Source organism: Podarcis vaucheri, assembly GCF_965113315.1.
Source record: "Podarcis vaucheri genome assembly, chromosome: 7".
Lineage (NCBI taxonomy): Eukaryota > Metazoa > Chordata > Lepidosauria > Squamata > Lacertidae > Podarcis > Podarcis vaucheri.
Genome location: NC_138765.1, coordinates 82,433,206 through 82,450,684, shown reverse-complemented (window position 1 = coordinate 82,450,684; position 17,479 = coordinate 82,433,206). Strand labels below are relative to the sequence as shown.

At 47.2% G+C, this 17,479-nt stretch overlaps 2 protein-coding genes across 3 annotated transcripts in view; both read left to right on the top strand.

Annotated features, from left to right (window-relative positions):
• The first annotated feature begins 317 nt into the window (after positions 1–317).
• On the top strand, positions 318–3,853 carry RNF186 (ring finger protein 186). The gene has a single exon (XM_082230420.1). It carries the CDS (start codon positions 589–591, stop codon positions 1,627–1,629), a length of 1,041 nt encoding a protein of 346 aa, XP_082086546.1. The 5' UTR covers positions 318–588; the 3' UTR covers positions 1,630–3,853.
• A 6,579-nt stretch (positions 3,854–10,432) lies between these two features.
• The window catches only part of TMCO4 (transmembrane and coiled-coil domains 4), a 46,060-nt gene continuing 39,013 nt past the window's right edge, over positions 10,433–17,479 (top strand). For both annotated transcript variants that reach the window (XM_082230096.1, XM_082230095.1), the window contains exon 1: positions 10,433–10,743. The gene's annotated coding sequence lies outside the window, so the exon portion shown is untranslated. The remainder of the gene's footprint in view (positions 10,744–17,479) is intronic.

Genomic DNA, 17,479 nt, shown 5'->3' with positions numbered 1-17,479 from the left:
GGCGTTTGTCCACAGACAGCTTTCTGGGCCATGTGGCCAGCAGGACTAAACCGCTTTTAGTGCAACAGAACACCATGATGGAAACCAGAGTGCATGGAAACGCCATTTACCTTCCCACTGCAGCAGTACCTATTTATCTACTTGCACAGGCATGCTTTCAAACTGCTAGGTTGGCAGGAGCTGGGACAGAGCAACTGGAGCTCACCCCATTATGGGGATTCGAACTGCCAACCTTCCGATCAGCAAGCCCAAGAGGCTCAGTGTTTTAGACCACAGCGCCACCCACTCCCCTAGAGTTGGACTAGACGATGCTTTCAACTCTGTGCTTGTATGATTCTGAATGCTGGCTACACCTTCTCTGAAAAAAAAAACCTCAAGCGTCCTCCTTATGTTTTGGATCTCAGTTTAAAAAAACAAACCAAAAACTTTTGCTCTTTAGGGCAAGAATTCCCCAGCTTATGTTATCGGGCATCATAAAACCCTGTGACCGTTGGCGTTACTGATTAACGCCTATCCCTGCCTTGGGTTTTTTGTTGTTTTTTAAACGACAACCACCACGACGTCACTGCCTTTCCCGGAGCAAGCGGGATGTTCGGAGAGCAAACAAAGCCTTCGCTCTGTGTTGGCCGGACAAAGCGCCTTTATAAAAGGAGCTTGCAAATGCACACATGCAGTCTGAAGGGGGCTGCTGTGCTGTCGCTGAGGCCGCCATTGTTTCCTATGGAAGGCTCCGGGGATCACTTACATACTGAGAGCGAAACTGTCTCTCCAGGCAGGGAGACAGGGCAGCTGGGGATGGCAGAAGGCGAAGACGCTGCGGAAATGGACGTGCCGGAGACATCCAAAGGGCCGATACACCAAGAGGATGGTGGCCCATTAGATGAGGCTGATCCTACAGAAGAGGGCAAGGGTTGCTGTTCCCCGGCCGCGGAAGGCCCCAATCCAAATCCTGCCCAGTTAGGCACTCCAGAACCGGTGCCCTCAGCACCCTTGGAGCCGCCCGCTTTGACGGAGACTTCTGTGCCGCCGGTGGCCGACCTGTGCCATCCGCGCCCCTCCAAAGTCTCGCTGGCCGAGATGGATTGCCTCATCTGCTTCAACCGGTACAGCGCCTGCCGCCTGCCCAAAGTCCTGGCCTGCCAGCACGTCTTCTGTGCCGTCTGTTTGAAGCTCATCCTGAGGAACGAAGACCACACCTGGGTCGTCAGCTGCCCGCTCTGCCGGAAGGCCACCGTCGTTTTCGGAGGCCTGATCTGCAGCCTTCACGACAAGGAGGATGTGGTGGGCCGGCTGGGCAGCCCCGGCCTGGACACCGAGGTCCCCTGTCCGCCAGATCCTCCTGGCACCAGCCTCACTGATGGCAACCCCGCCTCTGAGAATGATGCCGTCAGAGGACCAAGCCGGGCAGCGGCCAAGAGGCTGGTGCTGCTTTTGCTGCTGGTGGCTGTCCTTATCGTCCTGGTCCTCCCCTTCATGTACACGGGGATGTTGAAGTGGGTGCTTTGCTCTGTGGTGGTCCTGGGGCTCATCATGTCGGTGCTGCTTTGCTGCAACCCCAGCTGGAGCTGCCCAGATCTCTTGCGGTCTCCCTGGAGGTGGAAGGAGAGACAGGCGGCGCCGGTTGCTTGAGAAGACCGCCATGCTGTGGTTTCCTTATTCGCGGGCCGGGAGCATTGCATGGCCCCATCTGCGGATCCCGTGCGTTTGGGGAATGTCGTAGCGGTTGAAGTTTCTCACTCGGAGACGTTGAGCCAGGGCATCTGTCATCCGCTGCTGGGAGAAGGACCGACAGAGGCCTTCCTTCTTTGGGTCATCGTACATATCAGGCAGAGGCCCGTCCTGTCGCTGGACCAGAGGGTGAGGAGGGTGGAGAGTTTGCTAACACAACCCCTGATGCCTGTTCCCGTTGAGGCACAGCCCCGCATGCCCCACAGCGAGAGCCTACAGAGAGACACAAGCACAGCTCCCTGTTAAGTTTTGGGTGGTTTCACCCAAAGATCGCCTGCCTCGCTGAATGATTTGTTGTTGCCGGAGAATGTCTGGCTCTGTTTCGCTGCAAGGCAACCGAGCTTCTGGCTTGAAGAAAGCGGGGTCGGACCTCTCCGTAGAGCGTGGTCAGTGGCTGTTAAGCATGTCAACTAAATAGAACCTCCACGCACACATGCAGTCTACCTGTGAATGCTGAAAGGCCAATAGCAAAGGCTGCTGCTTTCATGTTCTGCTTCTCCAGGGGCATCTGACGGGCCGCTGTGACCACAGGATGCTGGACTAGATGGGCCTAGATCAGGGTTGGGGGAGCATCTGTGGTCTTCTGGATATTGCTGGACCACAAATTCACACCACCCCCTGACCATTGGCCATGTTGACTGCAGATGATGGGAGACAGGGCCCAACAAAAGCTGGAGAGTCATGGGTTAGCCACCCCTAGCTTGGATGGATCCATCAGGGCTTCTCTTAGGATCCCCTTAATGCAGATTACCTGCTGTTTAATTCCCCTGATTGTCCTTGCAGTTGGGCGTTTGTTTTTAAAGAGTGTTTTTTCCATCAAGATGAAATTGAGATTCCTCTACCTTTCTGTGTGAGAGAGGTTGACTATAGCAGGGAGCCCCAGTGGTCAGGGATGTTGAAGGGAGCTGGAGTTCCCCATCCATGGATTAAGTAGCCAGAAAAGGCTCAGTCCTCCAGGTATCATTTAACGCAAAGTAAGGGTGGATCTTTATGGGCACCATTTAATGCAAAATGCAAAAGGGCTTGTTCCTGTGTGCCTGTTATTTCTGCAAAGATTCTGATGAACAAAAGATCTGTGATGGCAAATACAGCACAAACGCAACTCGGGTATCTCTGCAAATAAGGGCAGTTGAAACACTCAGTATTATCAAAATGTACTGTGTTTTCATTTTTACAAAATAGTGTATATATTCAATAGGTTTTCATATGTATAAATAGACAATTTGTCTTGTGAGTTTTTGTCTCTGTCCTTTTGTTTCTTTCTCCCTGCTCCAAATGTGACAAAGAACCTGCCATCACCAACAAGATATGCTGTTACTCCCCAGTGACTAGTTAGTAGAAACCAAACTGGCCCATTCTGTATGGAAGGAAAGCACTTTACCTGTGTTGATCTCTGGCTGTGACACAGACATTGTTGAAGGGAGCAGAGGCAGAGCATACAAGATTTGTTGGAACAGCTTATCACTGCTCTCATGCCTCTAACTGCAGCATGATCCTCAACCTAACCCACAATTGCTTAATTCCCACGCTGCAATGAACATTGACACCTGATTCCTGCAGGCTAAGCTGCTGTTAAAGGCACAAGAGCACTCCAGAGCAGCTTTTATTTCTGGTCAGTTGGCAACCTTATGTTCAAATACACCTTTTCGCTGCTGAATCCATTACACTTTACAGCGTAATCTGGTGCACTTAAATCAACTGCGTTCAGTGGTCCTCAACTGCCTACTGTTCAGGATTTGTAGCTAACTCTTTGTCACAATTTTCAAAACCTGATTGGCTGAGTCGTGGGAACTTCTGATTGGCCAGAGACCTTATATAAACTGCCCTGCCACTGAGTGAAGGCTCAGTAGTGTGAGGAGCTCCCTGCTTGCTTATCAGCGATGGGCAATACATTCCCATTAGCTATCACAGCCCACCTAATAATGTCCCCAGCTTCCTTTACTTGCGCCCTCCCCAAATATTGGACTACAACTCCCATCTGCCCCAGGGACAAAGACAGGCGTTGTCAGGCTCCTCCAGGTGAGCTGCTTATTCAACAGTCATCCTGATTTGCTTACACCAAAGCTTATGCGGAGATTACGGTAGATTGCATTTGTTTCCCTTTGCTTGTGGGGAGGCTATAAGCCTTCCTATTGATCCTTCGCTCGTCCCACACTTTCCAATGCATTTCTGGGTCACTTTCCTTACAGCAGACAGCTCATTTTATAAAAGATGGGTTTCTTGCACCGGAATGAGAAAGTACTTCAATCCACTTCACTTGTGCCGGCTGAAATTTCCCTAGATGCACGTAAAACTGGAGGTGCCTGAAGCCCAACAACATCTGAACATGTTCCTCATACCTGACCTCTCATTCCACTTCCACAAGGCATGTGTTGTTAAACATTCTGTGTCCACACACACCCAACTTCCCAGTCGCTGCTTGGACACATTTCCTCCAGCGAATTTAGTCTCCCACAGGAGGCTGGACTAGATGAACCATTGGTCTGATTCAGCAGACGCATCTTACTTTCATATGGCCTTGTGTCTCCACCAATGCATGGCGTGCTTGTACTGCCTGGCCTTGAGACCACTTGCAACCCCGCTCTGTCGGCGACAGAGAAGATAGAGAGCCTACCGTACTTTGATTTGGGGGTGCTCTTGTTTAGATGATACATTTGAAGCAGCAGGTCACAAATCTGGTCCATGGCGCACAATGGTCCAAGATGCTCATCCTCAGAGACAAACCGGCCTCCGGTGCAGCTAAAGGTTTAAAGCCAAGGTTTTGTGAGTTCTAAATGGGACTCAGGCCAATAATCTGCCCTCTGTTTTCTGAACCAGTTGAATTTCCCTGTTCTCCAAGGGCAGCCCCATGCTGAGTGCATTGCAGTAGCCCATCTTGCTGTGCCTTCGGCGGGGGCGGGTTGTATAGAACAAAATCTGAACTTCCCCACTTCTCTTTTTTCTAGAAGGAGCAGCATGGGCTTTTACAGAAACAGAGGCTGGATCTAGACACACCAAAGAAGCGTTTCAGTTAAATGCGTTGTAAACTTTGTGCGAGAAATCAGGTTGGCAAAAGCGGAACTCCACAGCGCCATCTGGTGTTATATGCATATACAACGCATATAAAGCGCTTTTTCTTTGCCAGTGTAGCTGAGTCCAGAACCGTGTTCCTAGAAAGGGACGAGCAAGATTTCAAACGCAGAAGATTTGTTCTTTGGCAATTTGCATGGGCCAAAACAGGAGAAGGATTTGGGGAGGAGAGGGACTGATTAAGTTTGCTTTTAGAGGGGAACCTCCCAAATCTGCACATTCCGAAAGAATATGCAAAATGAAACACAACCAACCTTTGAAATTAGCACTTCTCTGATTTTTTGCAATGCAGTTCTCCCCTCAAGTAATTTGTACAAAAACCACAGGTGTTGGTGTAAAGCGTGCATAAAAATGCATATTTAACTGAAAACAACACACACAATGCACTGTATTAAGGGGAATCGCATAGCAAAAAGGTGTAGATCAATAGTTCCCAAAGTAGGCAACACTGTCTCCTCAGTGGGGGAATTACGGGGGGGGTGTGTGTGTGCTAAGAGGCAAGGAGATGGCGGGGGGCACTGGAGGTGTAAATGGCCATCAGACTATGAAAAGCTGGTATCCCTGGATGAAGTTCACTTGTTCCATTGAATGATGAATTAAACTCAATGATTTTTATTGGATTTTGAATAAATGTGCAATTAATTGTCACTGTTTTGAATTTTATGGTGCCGTTATCTTCCTTGTTGTTTAGTTGTTCAGTCGTGTCCGACTCTTCGTGACCCCATGGAGCAGAGCACGCCAGGCACTCCTGTCTTCCACTGCCTCCCGCAGTTTGGTCAAACTCATGCTGGTAGCTTCGAGAACACTGTCCAACCATCTCGTCCTCTGTCGTCCCCTTCTCCTTGTGCCCTCCATCTTTCCCAACATTAGGGTCTTTTCCAGGGAGTCTTCTCTTCTCAAGAGGTGGCCAAAGTATTGGAGCCTCAGCTTCACAATCTGTCCTTCCAGTGAGCACTCAGGGCCTCAGCTTCACAATCTGTCCTTCCAGTGAGCACTCAGGGCTGATTTCCTTCAGAATGGATAGCTTTGATCTTCTTGCAGTCCATGGGACTCTCAAGAGTCTCCTCCAGCACCATAATTCAAAAGCATCAATTCTTCGGCGATCAGCCTTCTTTATGGTCCAGCTCTCACTTCCATACATCACTACTGGGAAAACCATGGCTTTAACTATACGGACATTTGTTATCTTCCTTAGTCAACCACTATTATAAATAATGCTTTTTATAGGGTAGGGCAAGGAGGACTGGGGATAAGTTTATGGAACTGGGGGTCAGACAGACCTGGAAAGGTTTGGGAACCGCTGCTGTAGATTAAGCAAAATCGCATCGGGGGGAAATTACACTCGTGCTGACAAATTTTCATGAGGTTTTTCCTTTTTTATTTTTATTTTTTAAATTGAGGATTGCTCTAGGGATGTGGGGAGCTGAATATAAGGCCCTGGAAATGAGAAACAGAGAAAATTGCGATTGACAGGCCAGTCCATCCCTCCCTCCCACATGCCTGCGGAAAAAAGAATCGGAATATGTCACAATGCAAAGCTTACTAAAAATAATAATAATAGGAAGACGGCAGAGAGCTTTAGCTTCTGAAGAGGCAGGGAAGACTGGCAGCCTGTGGGCGAGGATGGGTTTATCTTAAGAACAATAGGGGGTCCATTTTCACAGAGCTTTGCAGGCTTCAAAGGAGCAAGGACCTGTTACTCTGTCAAAAAAAAAGGGACAGGGCTAACCATCAGTTAAGCACCTGATTCCCTAGGACAAAGAATCATAAAACGAGGAGCGATTCAGAAAGCGGGCTTAAGTTTCTGAAGGCCGCATGCCAGTGATGGGCAGAGCCACAGCCAGAGCTGTCTTTCCCATAGGGTTTAGTGGTACGTTGCGCCAGGGCGCCGACCTCTCAGGGGCACCTAGTGAGTAGGGGAGCTGCGCGGCTTTGCTGGCGGCCTCCCCTTTACCTGAATGCCCGCCAGCTGCGCCCTATCAATCATATGGCTGGCGGGCGTGCAGCTTGCCTCCCAAGCCTCCGCAGGGATTGCTCTCCCGCAGCGGCATGGGGGAGAGTTGCGCCCCCCCCCCATGGCTGGCAGTGTGCAGCTTCGCCCCCATCCCCACTATCTATGGAATTGGGGACGCTGGGCAGATATTTGCACCCCGGTGCCACATCTGCTAAAGACGCCCCTGGCCATAGCCAGCAGTAGACGAAGCAACAAATGCAAATTTGGCCTCTATACAGTAGCTAAAAGGGACGTGGGTGGCGCTGTGGGTTAAACCACAGAGCCTAGGACTTGCAATCAGACGGTTGGTGGTTCGAGTCCCCGCAACGGGGTGAGCTCCCGTTGCTCGGTCCCCGCTCCTGCCAACCTAGCAGTTCGAAAGCACGTCAAAATGCAAGTAGATAAATAGCTACTGCTCTGGCGGGAAGGTAAACGGCGTTTCCGTGCGCTGCTCTGGTTTGCCAGAAGCGGCTTAGTCATGCTGGCCACATGACCCGGAAGCTGTACGCCGGCTCCCTCAGCCAATAAAGCGAGATGAGCGCCGCAACCCCAGAGTCGGCCACGACTGGACCTAATGGTCAGGGGTCCCTTTACCTTTTTACAGTAGCTTAGTTTTGACACACCCTTCTCTTATCCTCCAGGCAAGCAAGAGGCACAGTCAGAGTTCGACATACTTTTCAGCCAGGCATAAACACTTGAAGAGGGTGCAAAGCAGGGCTGGAAAAGGGCATGGCCTAGGAGAGTGGAGGGTGTGGCTTGGGAAGGCCCTGAGGGCCAAATGGAGAAGCCCAGTGGGCCGCAATCAGCACCTACGCATGAGGTTCACCCTGCAACTGACTGGCACCAGCTCTCCAGGGTTTCAGATGGCGATGCCAGGAACTGAATCTGAGACCTTCTACATGCAAAATAAAACCCCAAACCTTTCTGGTTTGGATTCTGGTGAGGTTTATAGACAGAAGAGTCTGTGAAGGGCCACATACCGTATTTTTTGCTCCATAAGACACACTTTTTTCTTCCTAAAAAGTAAGGGGAAATGTCTGTGCGTCTTATGGAGCGAATGCATGGTCCCTGGAGCCGAATTGCCCAGGGGCAAAAAGCAGATCATGGTTTTGTGTTTTTTTTAAAGAGGGAAGTGGGTGTTGAAACAAAGCCGCTGATCGTTTGCCGATCGGGGAGAGAGATAAGGGACGCTAGAGATAAAGGAGGCTGCCTGGGAGGGGGGAGGTAAAGAGAGCAAATTTGCAAAGGGGGGGAAACAGGAAGACTAAAGCAATAAGGAGAGAAATTAGAAGAAAAGGAGGAGCAAAAAACTGCTCCAGCTAAGGAAAAGATACTAAGGCAAGCAAGAGGGAAATGAAACAGCTGATCGGTGGGATCGGAAGAGAGATAAAGGATGCTAGCGGAGGCTGCCTGGGAGGGGGGAGGTACAAGCCCATGGATCCTCAGGATTTTTACATTGGGTCACCCAAATTCACCATCAGATCACATAGCATGTCCATGGCTACAGCCTGCACCAAAAAAATCACACATCCACTGTTGCGTGGGGCTGCAATGGTGCTAAAATGTGGTTACAAAGCACGGATCCACATGGATCCTCAGGATTTTTGCATTGGGTCACCCCAAATTCACCATCAGCTCACATGTCTGTGGCCACAGCATGAACCACAAAAATCATACATCCATTGTTTCATTCAGGATTTTTTTTTCTTGTTTTCCTCCTCTAAAAAAACTAGGTGCGTCTTATGGTCAGGTGCATCTTATGGAGAGAAAAATACGGTATATAGGCAAGGTGACTATTTCTGCATTGGGAAAATGAGGGATCACATCATGGGGGTGGGGCGGCAGATTTGCACAGAAAGTTCCACATGCTCCTTTATTTGCAGGTGAACAATTTAAAATAATGGTTGTGATTTAAATAGAAATGTATGAGACACATCGCACCATGGTAGGATGAGAATTTTTTTAAAAAGAAGAGCAATGCTGGCTAGAGGATGGACAGACCTGTGTGGGTTATTCCTGAGATATCTCCATAGAGTTTTTATATGGGCACATCACAAACCCCCCTAGATTAACATCACCATCCTGTGCCAAACTTCAAGCCCAGAAAACAAATGGAGGCCCCTCAAGACTGTTGGCTTGACATGAGCCAACAGTGTGACGCGGCAGCTAAAAAAGCCAATGCAATTCTGGGCCTCATCAATAGGAGTATAGCATCTAGATCAAGGGAAGTAATAGTGCCGCTGTATTCTGCTCTGGTCAGACCTCCCCTGGAGTACTGTGTCCAGTTCTGGGCACCACAGTTCAAGAAGGACACTGACAAACTGGAACGTGTCCAGAGGAGGGCAGCCAAAATGGTCAAAGGCCTGGAAACGGTGCCTTATGAGGAACGGCTAAGGGAGCTGGGCATGTTTAGCCTGGAGAAGAGGAGGTTAAGGGGTGATATGATAGCCATGTTCAAATATATAAAAGGATGTCACATAGAGGAGGGAGAAAGGTTGTTTTCTGCTGCTCCAGAGAAGCGGACACGGAGCAATGGATCCAAACTACAAGAAAGAAGATTCCACCTAAACATTAGGAAGAACTTCCTGACAGTAAGAGCTGTTCGACAGTGGAATTTGCTGCCAAGGAGTGTGGTGGAGTCTCCTACTTTGGAGGTCTTTAAGCAGAGGCTTGACAACCATATGTCAGGAGTGCTCTGATGGTGTTTCCTGCTTGGCAGGGGGTTGGACTCGATGGCCCTTGTGGTCTCTTCCAACTCTATGATTCTATGATTCAAGCCTGTCTTACTGGGCCTGCTTTTGCCAGATGGTTGGTGTATAAATAATACATTATTATTATTATTATTATTATTATTATTATTATTATTATTACCCCTCCCTCTGCTGACATGTGGCCCCCGGAAGCTTCCCATGAAGAGAATGTGTCTCAGATTGAAAAAGGTTCCTCACTGCTGTTTTTAAAGAGGGAGTCCTGTTTATCTATTTCTTATCATATGGGGGAGGTCGTCTAAGTATTTAACCTTTTACTTGGAATCCGGTTAATGCAATAAATTGAAAAAGAAATCCCAGGAAAAAGATAGATTATTTGTTTCTTAAATTAAAAAGTAAGGAAGAGAGAAAGGGAAAATAATATAGAAGTCTTTCTTACACTGAAGAACGATTAGGTTGTGATTTAACACTTTCACAGCAATATTTATATTTATTAATGAGTTATGGAAACGTAACGGCAATTTCCGTAAGCACATTAAACATGTATAGGGACTATTAAGTAATCTTTAGTGATGCATCGATGTAAAGGCATATTTTCACCGTGCAGCTTATACTTTTGAAAAACATGCTATTACCTTAAACAAACATTCAATAAGGAGCACTGTGCAACGTCTTAATCTGCAGATAACGGATTAAAATACATATGAAAAAAATATTTTTTAAATTTTTTATTAAATTTTTATTTTTATATATTTATTTTTTATATATATATTCATTGTTATTAAAATATATTTCTAGTTTTATTTTTCCAGTTAAAATATATTTTTCAAAAAACTTTTCCAAACTCTTGCAATCTTGGGCAACCCCCTCTGAGAATTCCCTTCCCCGAAATGAGAGGAAGCTTTTTGCCTTTTTTGCATGCTCCGCCCACCCAAAAATGAAACTATCGGAAGGCAAAGTCAGCGCTTCCAAGTCTAGAGTCTAGATTTGAGAGCCTTTCTCCTTCCGTTCGCTGCTACGAAGTTTGCGCAGCCTCCCGCTCCCTCGCGTGCCGCTTACGCCAGCCTCCTGCCGGAAGTGCCCTCTCAGAGTAGCGCTCTGGCGCAGCTGTCGGCGTACGAGGGGCCTAAGCCGGTTTTTACAAGCCTCGGAATGGAGTGATCGCTCGGCCGGCGGACGTCGCGGGGAAGGCGGGGACGAGTCGGGAGTCCGGGTGCGGCCGTTTTCCACCTCGAGGGCGGCCAGGTGGGGCTTCGAGGCAGAGGGGAGAGGATTTAGACGCGGGGTGGAGTGGGGGGGAAACTTCATTTTTTAAAAAATTAAGGGTGGGGGCGTGGCTGTTTGCTACCCCCCCAAAAAAGTTGGACTGTAGCAGACTTTCCCTCCCCCCAATATTAGGATGGATAAAGAAAGGGAGTGCTGGTGGGTTTCAAATGGTATTTACCAATTGCATTTGGTGGGGCTTAAAAAACAAAAAATACAATAATTTTGCTCCCCTCTTTTTGCATCAAATTCAGGACATGCTGGTGTAAATGCAAAAGCATTCCTGTTCCCACTGACAGGGCTATTGGGTTGTTGTTTTTATTTTTATTATGTGTTTCATGGTTTTGTATCTTGATTTTATTCTGCGGACTGCCCTGAGATCCCTGGGTATAGGGCGGTATATCAATTCATTAAATAAATAAAATAAAATAAAAATAAATAGTAAGAGGCTCCAAAAGTCAGCAGGTTGCTCCGTGAGCTTCTCTTTCCAATTCCCCCCCCCAATATATATATATATATATATATATATATATATATATATATATATATATAAATAAAACATTGGCTCAGGATTTCAGTGTTTGATCAAGGTAAGGGTTTGCACCAACACCTGACCAATGAGGAGTTTGTCAGCAAATGGCAGAAAACTATGGCTGGCAAAGCTACTTCTATCATCTGTCACCCCCCCAACTGTATTACCTGGGTTATGAAGGCGCCCTAAAGATGTTAAAGCAAAGATTATGGGTTAATGCACACAGGGACTTGCAATCTTGATCACACGCAGTCTGTAGTCCGCTGGGAGTAGGAGTACAATATGGGCATGTCTTTAAGTTAACATCTTACATTAAAAACCTGACAGTACCAAATTATCGAAGGCTTTTCACCAAAGCCAGACTAAACGTCTTTCCTTCTGCAGTGTTGGATGGCAGGTTGAGAGGAGTTCCCTACCAGGACAGACTTTGCTCGTGTGCTCAAGACATCGATTCCATAAAACATATTTTGCTGCACTGCAAAATATGAGCAAGCCAGGGCTGAACTGATATTACCCTTGCTGGTACCTTTCCTGGGAAAATCAGAGGCTCACTATGTCAGGTTTCTATTGGAAGACCAGACAAATACTAGAACATTAGCAGTGGCAATTTTTTTATCAGTGGTTGCAAGAACCAATGATTCCTATCTTTTGAACAAAATGCTTGTTTAACCTGGAGGTAGGCTGTATGAATTGTGCATTGCTTTGTAATGATTTGTTGGGTCTCTGGACTGTAATAAAGATTGATTGATTGATATATACAGTGGTACCTTGGGTTACATACGCTTCAGGTTACAGACTCCGCTAACCCAGAAATATTACCTTGGGTTAAGAACTTTGCTTCAGGATGAGAACAGAAATCGCGCGGCGGCGTGGCGGCAGCAGCAGGAAGCCCCATTAGCTAAAGTGGTGCTTCAGGTTAAGAACAGTTTCAGGTTAAGAACGGACCTCCGGAACGAATTAAGTACTTAACCCAAGGTACCACTGTATATCAAACAAAAGCAATATGATGTGAATACTTCCTATTGATCACTATATGGTGTCTGCGGCAAGAAAGAGCCTTCAGTTTCCACCCTTCCATTTTCTGCTGCGGACATGATGGACAGATGGATGGCTCCAGACACAATGCCCCTCTTAAATCTTTTAAAAAATAAAGCAAAGGCATGGATAGGACAGGATGATTCATGGACTGGGGGCGAGGGGTGGTGATATTGGCACACTTTTCACCGCTGAAAATAGGAGTGTGCTTTCAGTCACTGCTGTTGTCATATGAAGAATAAGTTCCTCAGAAGCCCCCACCCCCTAACCCCCTTTTACCTGCTATATAACTGAAATCCCACGTACAATTTTAAAGCCCTGTAATTAGAACTTCAGCTAAGATGTGTTCCGCCCTTTGAGGAATTGTAAGTTTCTCCCACTCTACTCTGAACGTCACCGCTGCACCCCAGAGAAGACAATCTTAATAATAATAATAATAATTTTATTATTTATACCGCACCTATCTGGCTGGGTTACCCCAGCCACTCTTCCTGCCTTAGCATACCCTCCAACATTTCTTCGATGAAAATAATAATTTTACTATTCATACCCGACACACTGGGCAGCTTCCAACACATATAAAAACATTAAAAACAACAACTTCCCTATACAGGATTGCCTTCAGGCGGCTATGGGGTCGGATAACTTCATACCCTCCAACATTCCTCCAATGAAAATAGGGACATCCTAAGGAAAAGTGGGACATTCCAGGATCAAATCAGAAACTGGTACGGCTTCTCTGAATCAGGGACGTGCTGGAAAATAGGGGCGCTTAGATTCTGGTCCACGCTTTGCAATGGGCCACAGGCACAATCCCATCCTGACCTGGCTTTTTCTTCTTATGTCTAGGCACCTTCACCCCACTGTATCTTTTACATATTGTTTGAAGGTGAAAGGAAAGCATTGTCAGTTTCTGCTGGATCAGGCCAATGGCCCATCTGGTCCAGCATCTTGTTCCCATGGTGACCAACCAGATGCCCATTATGGGAAACCTGCAAGCAGGGCAAGAGCTCCATCCCACCCTGTGGTTTCCAGCAACTGGTGTTCAGAATTTAGGGCCCTTCAGGATTTAACCTTCCATCGGGCCTGTAAGACAGAGCTATTCCGCCTGGCCTTTAATTTGAATTCAGCCTTTTATTTCCCTTCTTTCCCCTCCCCCTTCCCTTTTATGAAGATCGCCCACTCTGAGACCCCACAGCTAATTCTCCCCTGACCTCCTCACTGGCCCTAGTAGGACCAATTCAACCAGCTAGCCCTGGGGATTATCTAATTGATTTTTGAATTTTATTGTTATTCATGTTTTTATACTGTATTTTATGCTGCTTTTATAATTAAGTGTTTTAAATTTGTTGTTAGCTGCCCTGAGCCCGGTTTTTGAACTGGGAAGGGCGGGGTATAAATAAAAATTTATTATTATTATTATTAGTATTAGTATTATTATTATTAGCATTGCTGCCTCTGACCGTGGAGGCAGAGCATAGCCATTGCGGCTAGTAGCCACTGGTGGCTTCTGGTTCGTGAAATTGTCCAGTACCCTTCAAAGCGCTCCAAGTTGGTGCCCACACCTGCCTCCTGTGGGGAGTGAGTTCCAGAGGCTAATCTTAAAGCAGGCATTTCCAAAGTCTGTTTCGGGGGCCTAATCCGATTTAATCTGGCCCCTGTGGCAGGATACGTCCTGGGGTAAAACCCTAAAAAAAGTTTGGGTTAAAACTTTGGTCAGCCCTCATGCATGTTCACTTCATCAAATCTGGCCCTCTTTGAAAAAAGTTTGGGCACCCCTGCCTTAAAGGATGGGAACAGATTTATTACAGCGAATCACGAGCAGCCATGGGACATTTTTCACGAGGTTATGTGATTTCCTCCCCCCTTTTGCAGTATCGCTACATTCCTCTTTCACTTCTCTTCCTCCTGGCCCCGATCCCACCCCCACTAAAGAAATTCAAAATCACATGAGCAGCCTAAACAACAACAACAATTGCTCATAGCCTCCCTCGTGCCTCAAAAGCAGGTGATCAAAAAACTCCCTCCAAGACAAACTAGGAAAGGCTGTAGCTTAGTTGGTAGGGCAGCATCTCCCAGTACAGTGGCACCTTGGGTTACATACGCTTCAGGTTACATATGCTTCAGGTTACAGACTCCCCTAACCCAGAAATATTACCTTGGGTTAAGAACTTTGCTTCAGGATGAGAACAGAAATCGCGTGGTGGTGGCGTGGTGGCAGCAGCAGGAGGCCCCATTAGCTAAAGTGGTGCTTCAGGTTAAGAACAGTTTCAGGTTAAGAACGGACCTCCGGAATGAATGAATTAATTACTTAACCTGAGGTACCACTGTAGTCTGTTAATGTTCCCTACTTAAAACCCTGGAGAGCTGCTGCCAGTCAGTGTAGGCATTACTGAGCTAGATGGACCAATGTTCGTATTCTGTATAAGGCAGCTTTCGATGTTATTTCTGTGTTCCTAGGGTCAGCTAGGAATCCTAGGGGACGCGGGTGGCGCTGTGGGTAAAAGCCTCAGCGCCTAGGGCTTGCCGATCGAAAGGTCGGCGGTTCGAATCCCCGCGGCGGGGTGCGCTCCCGGTGCTCGGTCCCAGCGCCTGCCAACCTAGCAGTTCGAAAGCACCCCCGGGTGCAAGTAGATAAATAGGTACCGCTTACCAGCGGGAAGGTAAACGGCGTTCCGTGTGCTGCGCTGGCTCGCCAGATGCAGCTTTGTCACGCTGGCCACGTGACCCGGAAGTGTCTCCGGACAGCGCTGGCCCCCGGCCTATAGATGTGAGATGGGCGCACAAACCCCAGAGTCTGTCAAGACTGGCCCGTTCGGGCAGGGGTACCTTTACCTTTACCTTTAGGGTCAGCTAAATAGTGGCAGGGAATTTTTATTTGGCCGCTCCCTGGGGGTTAAAAGGGCCCTTAATCTCCTTTCCCCCCCTCAAAAAAATTATTAGTTTTCACAATATTATAAACAAACAAACAAACAAACAAAACAAACAAACAAAAATCATAGCCTTATTGAAAATTACAGTTATTGACTTTGTTAAGTGACTTCCTCGCTTCCCCTTGGTTGAATTTCATTGCATGTCCTTTTAACGGTTTTCCAAATCCCAATTTTTATGAAATTTAACTTAAACATTAACATCCTTAGATCTTCACCTTATGGAATTAAACATATTAATTCATCACTTAACGTAAATAAAATTTTATTTAGGATTTTTAAAGGGCCCTTAATCTCAGTATTGCCCTTACAATGTTCGCCTGGAGGAAGGGGACAGAACTAGATTTTTTTTTGCTCTACCTGCCATTGGCTCCAGCCTCCCTGCCATCTGCCCAATGGGCACCTGCCACCACTTGGCGTTTGCCTCCTCCGCAACTCCAAATTAAAATATCGAAATGATGCGACTAGTCCCTAGTAATCGGTAGTGCAGCTGCAAGGAAGCTCCTTGATATCGCACATATTTCCCTCCGGTGATGTGATGAACAGGCCGAAGGGTTTATAATTTGCTTGGTTGAAAGGCAGCGGGGCAACTCTGCAACCTAGCCCCCAAATTTCGTAGGAGCATAGGAGCTAGACCATTGGTCCATCTCAGCATTGTCTGCACCCGCTGGGATTCAGATACCACTGGAAATATTTCAATGGGAGGAGAGAAATGTAGGGCAGGGGAGGAACAAAGTTTTGCAGGTTCTTAAAGTCAGTCTCAAGTCCTTGCACAATACTCCCTCTGTTTGGATTTGATGCCGTAAAGGGGTGGGTGTGTGTACACACAGGCGAGATTGCGGCACACCTTTTAATTTTTACTGTGGGCGACGTTTGCGTTATCAGGACGCAAAGCTGTCCTTCAGGCTAATGTCAAGAACTGGGAGGTTGTTAAAAAAGAAAAGAGGAGAATGAAAATAAACGAAATAGGAGCTTGCAGGATGCTCAAGGTCGCCTCTCTCCAGGAAGCAGGAAGGTTGGTCTGTAAAAGGAGGCATACCTGGGCAGAGGAAGTGGACTTAGGAAGATGTCTTATGCAGACTCAGACCATCGGTCCATATAGCACAGTACGGTCTCCACTGACTGGTAGCAGCTGTCAAGACTCTCAGGCAGGAGTTTCTTCCAGCCTTACCTGGAGACGGAACCTGGGAGCTTGTGCATTATTCTGTGCCCCTTCTCTCAAGACATAGGATGCTGTCTTATACTGAGCAGACTTTTGGTCCATCTAGCTCAGTACTGCCTACACTGGCTGGCAGCGGCTCTCCAGAGTTTTAGATGTTTAAAAAGTTGATGCTAGTTTTTAGCTTACAGTTACTTTTGGGACGCGGGTGGCGCTGTGGGTTAAACCACAGAGCCTAGGACTTGCCGATCAGAAGGTCGGCAGTTCGAATCCCCGTGACAGGGTGAGCTCCCGTTGCTTGGTCCGTGCTCCTGCCAACCTAGCAGTTCGAAATCACGTCAAAGTGCAAGTAGATAAATAGGTACCACTCCAGTAGGAAGGTAAACGGCGTTTCCATGTGCTGCTCTGGTTCACCAGAAGCGGCTTAGTCATGCTGGCCACATGACCCGGAAGCTGTACGCCGGCTCCCTCGGCCAATAAAGCGAGATGAGCGCCGCAACTCCAGAGTCGGTCACGATTGGACCTAATGGTCAGGGGTCCCTTTACCTTTTACCTTACTTTAACTTTTTGGAAGTATTAAATTATTTTTGATTTTTCTTGCTGATAATGTTATTGTTTTATCATTTTTGTAAACCTTTTTTTTGCAACCGTGTGGTGTATAATTTCTAAGAAATAATAATCTTTAATAACAACAACAACCTTACTCCCTGTTAAGAGGAGAAGATAGACTGAGCTGGGCTATGTAGGTTCCATGCTGTCAGTTTTAAAATGCTTTGCTTGCATGCTTCCTTGTCAGCCAAGACCCCGCTGAGCATCTTGTCTGGAATTCATAGATTGGGAGAGGGCCAACATCACTGCAGTCTTCATTTATTGGATCACGAACCTGTGCCACATCTGTCTGGCCGCTCTGCTCAGAGACCGCCACCAAGGATGAGACAAACTGTAAAGTTACTGGTTCCATCAAAACACTCGAGCCATCAAGAAGCCTCTGCCAACATTCAATCAAAATCTGCTCTACTATAATTATGAGATCTAGGATCTGGCCTAGAACAAGTCTTTTTT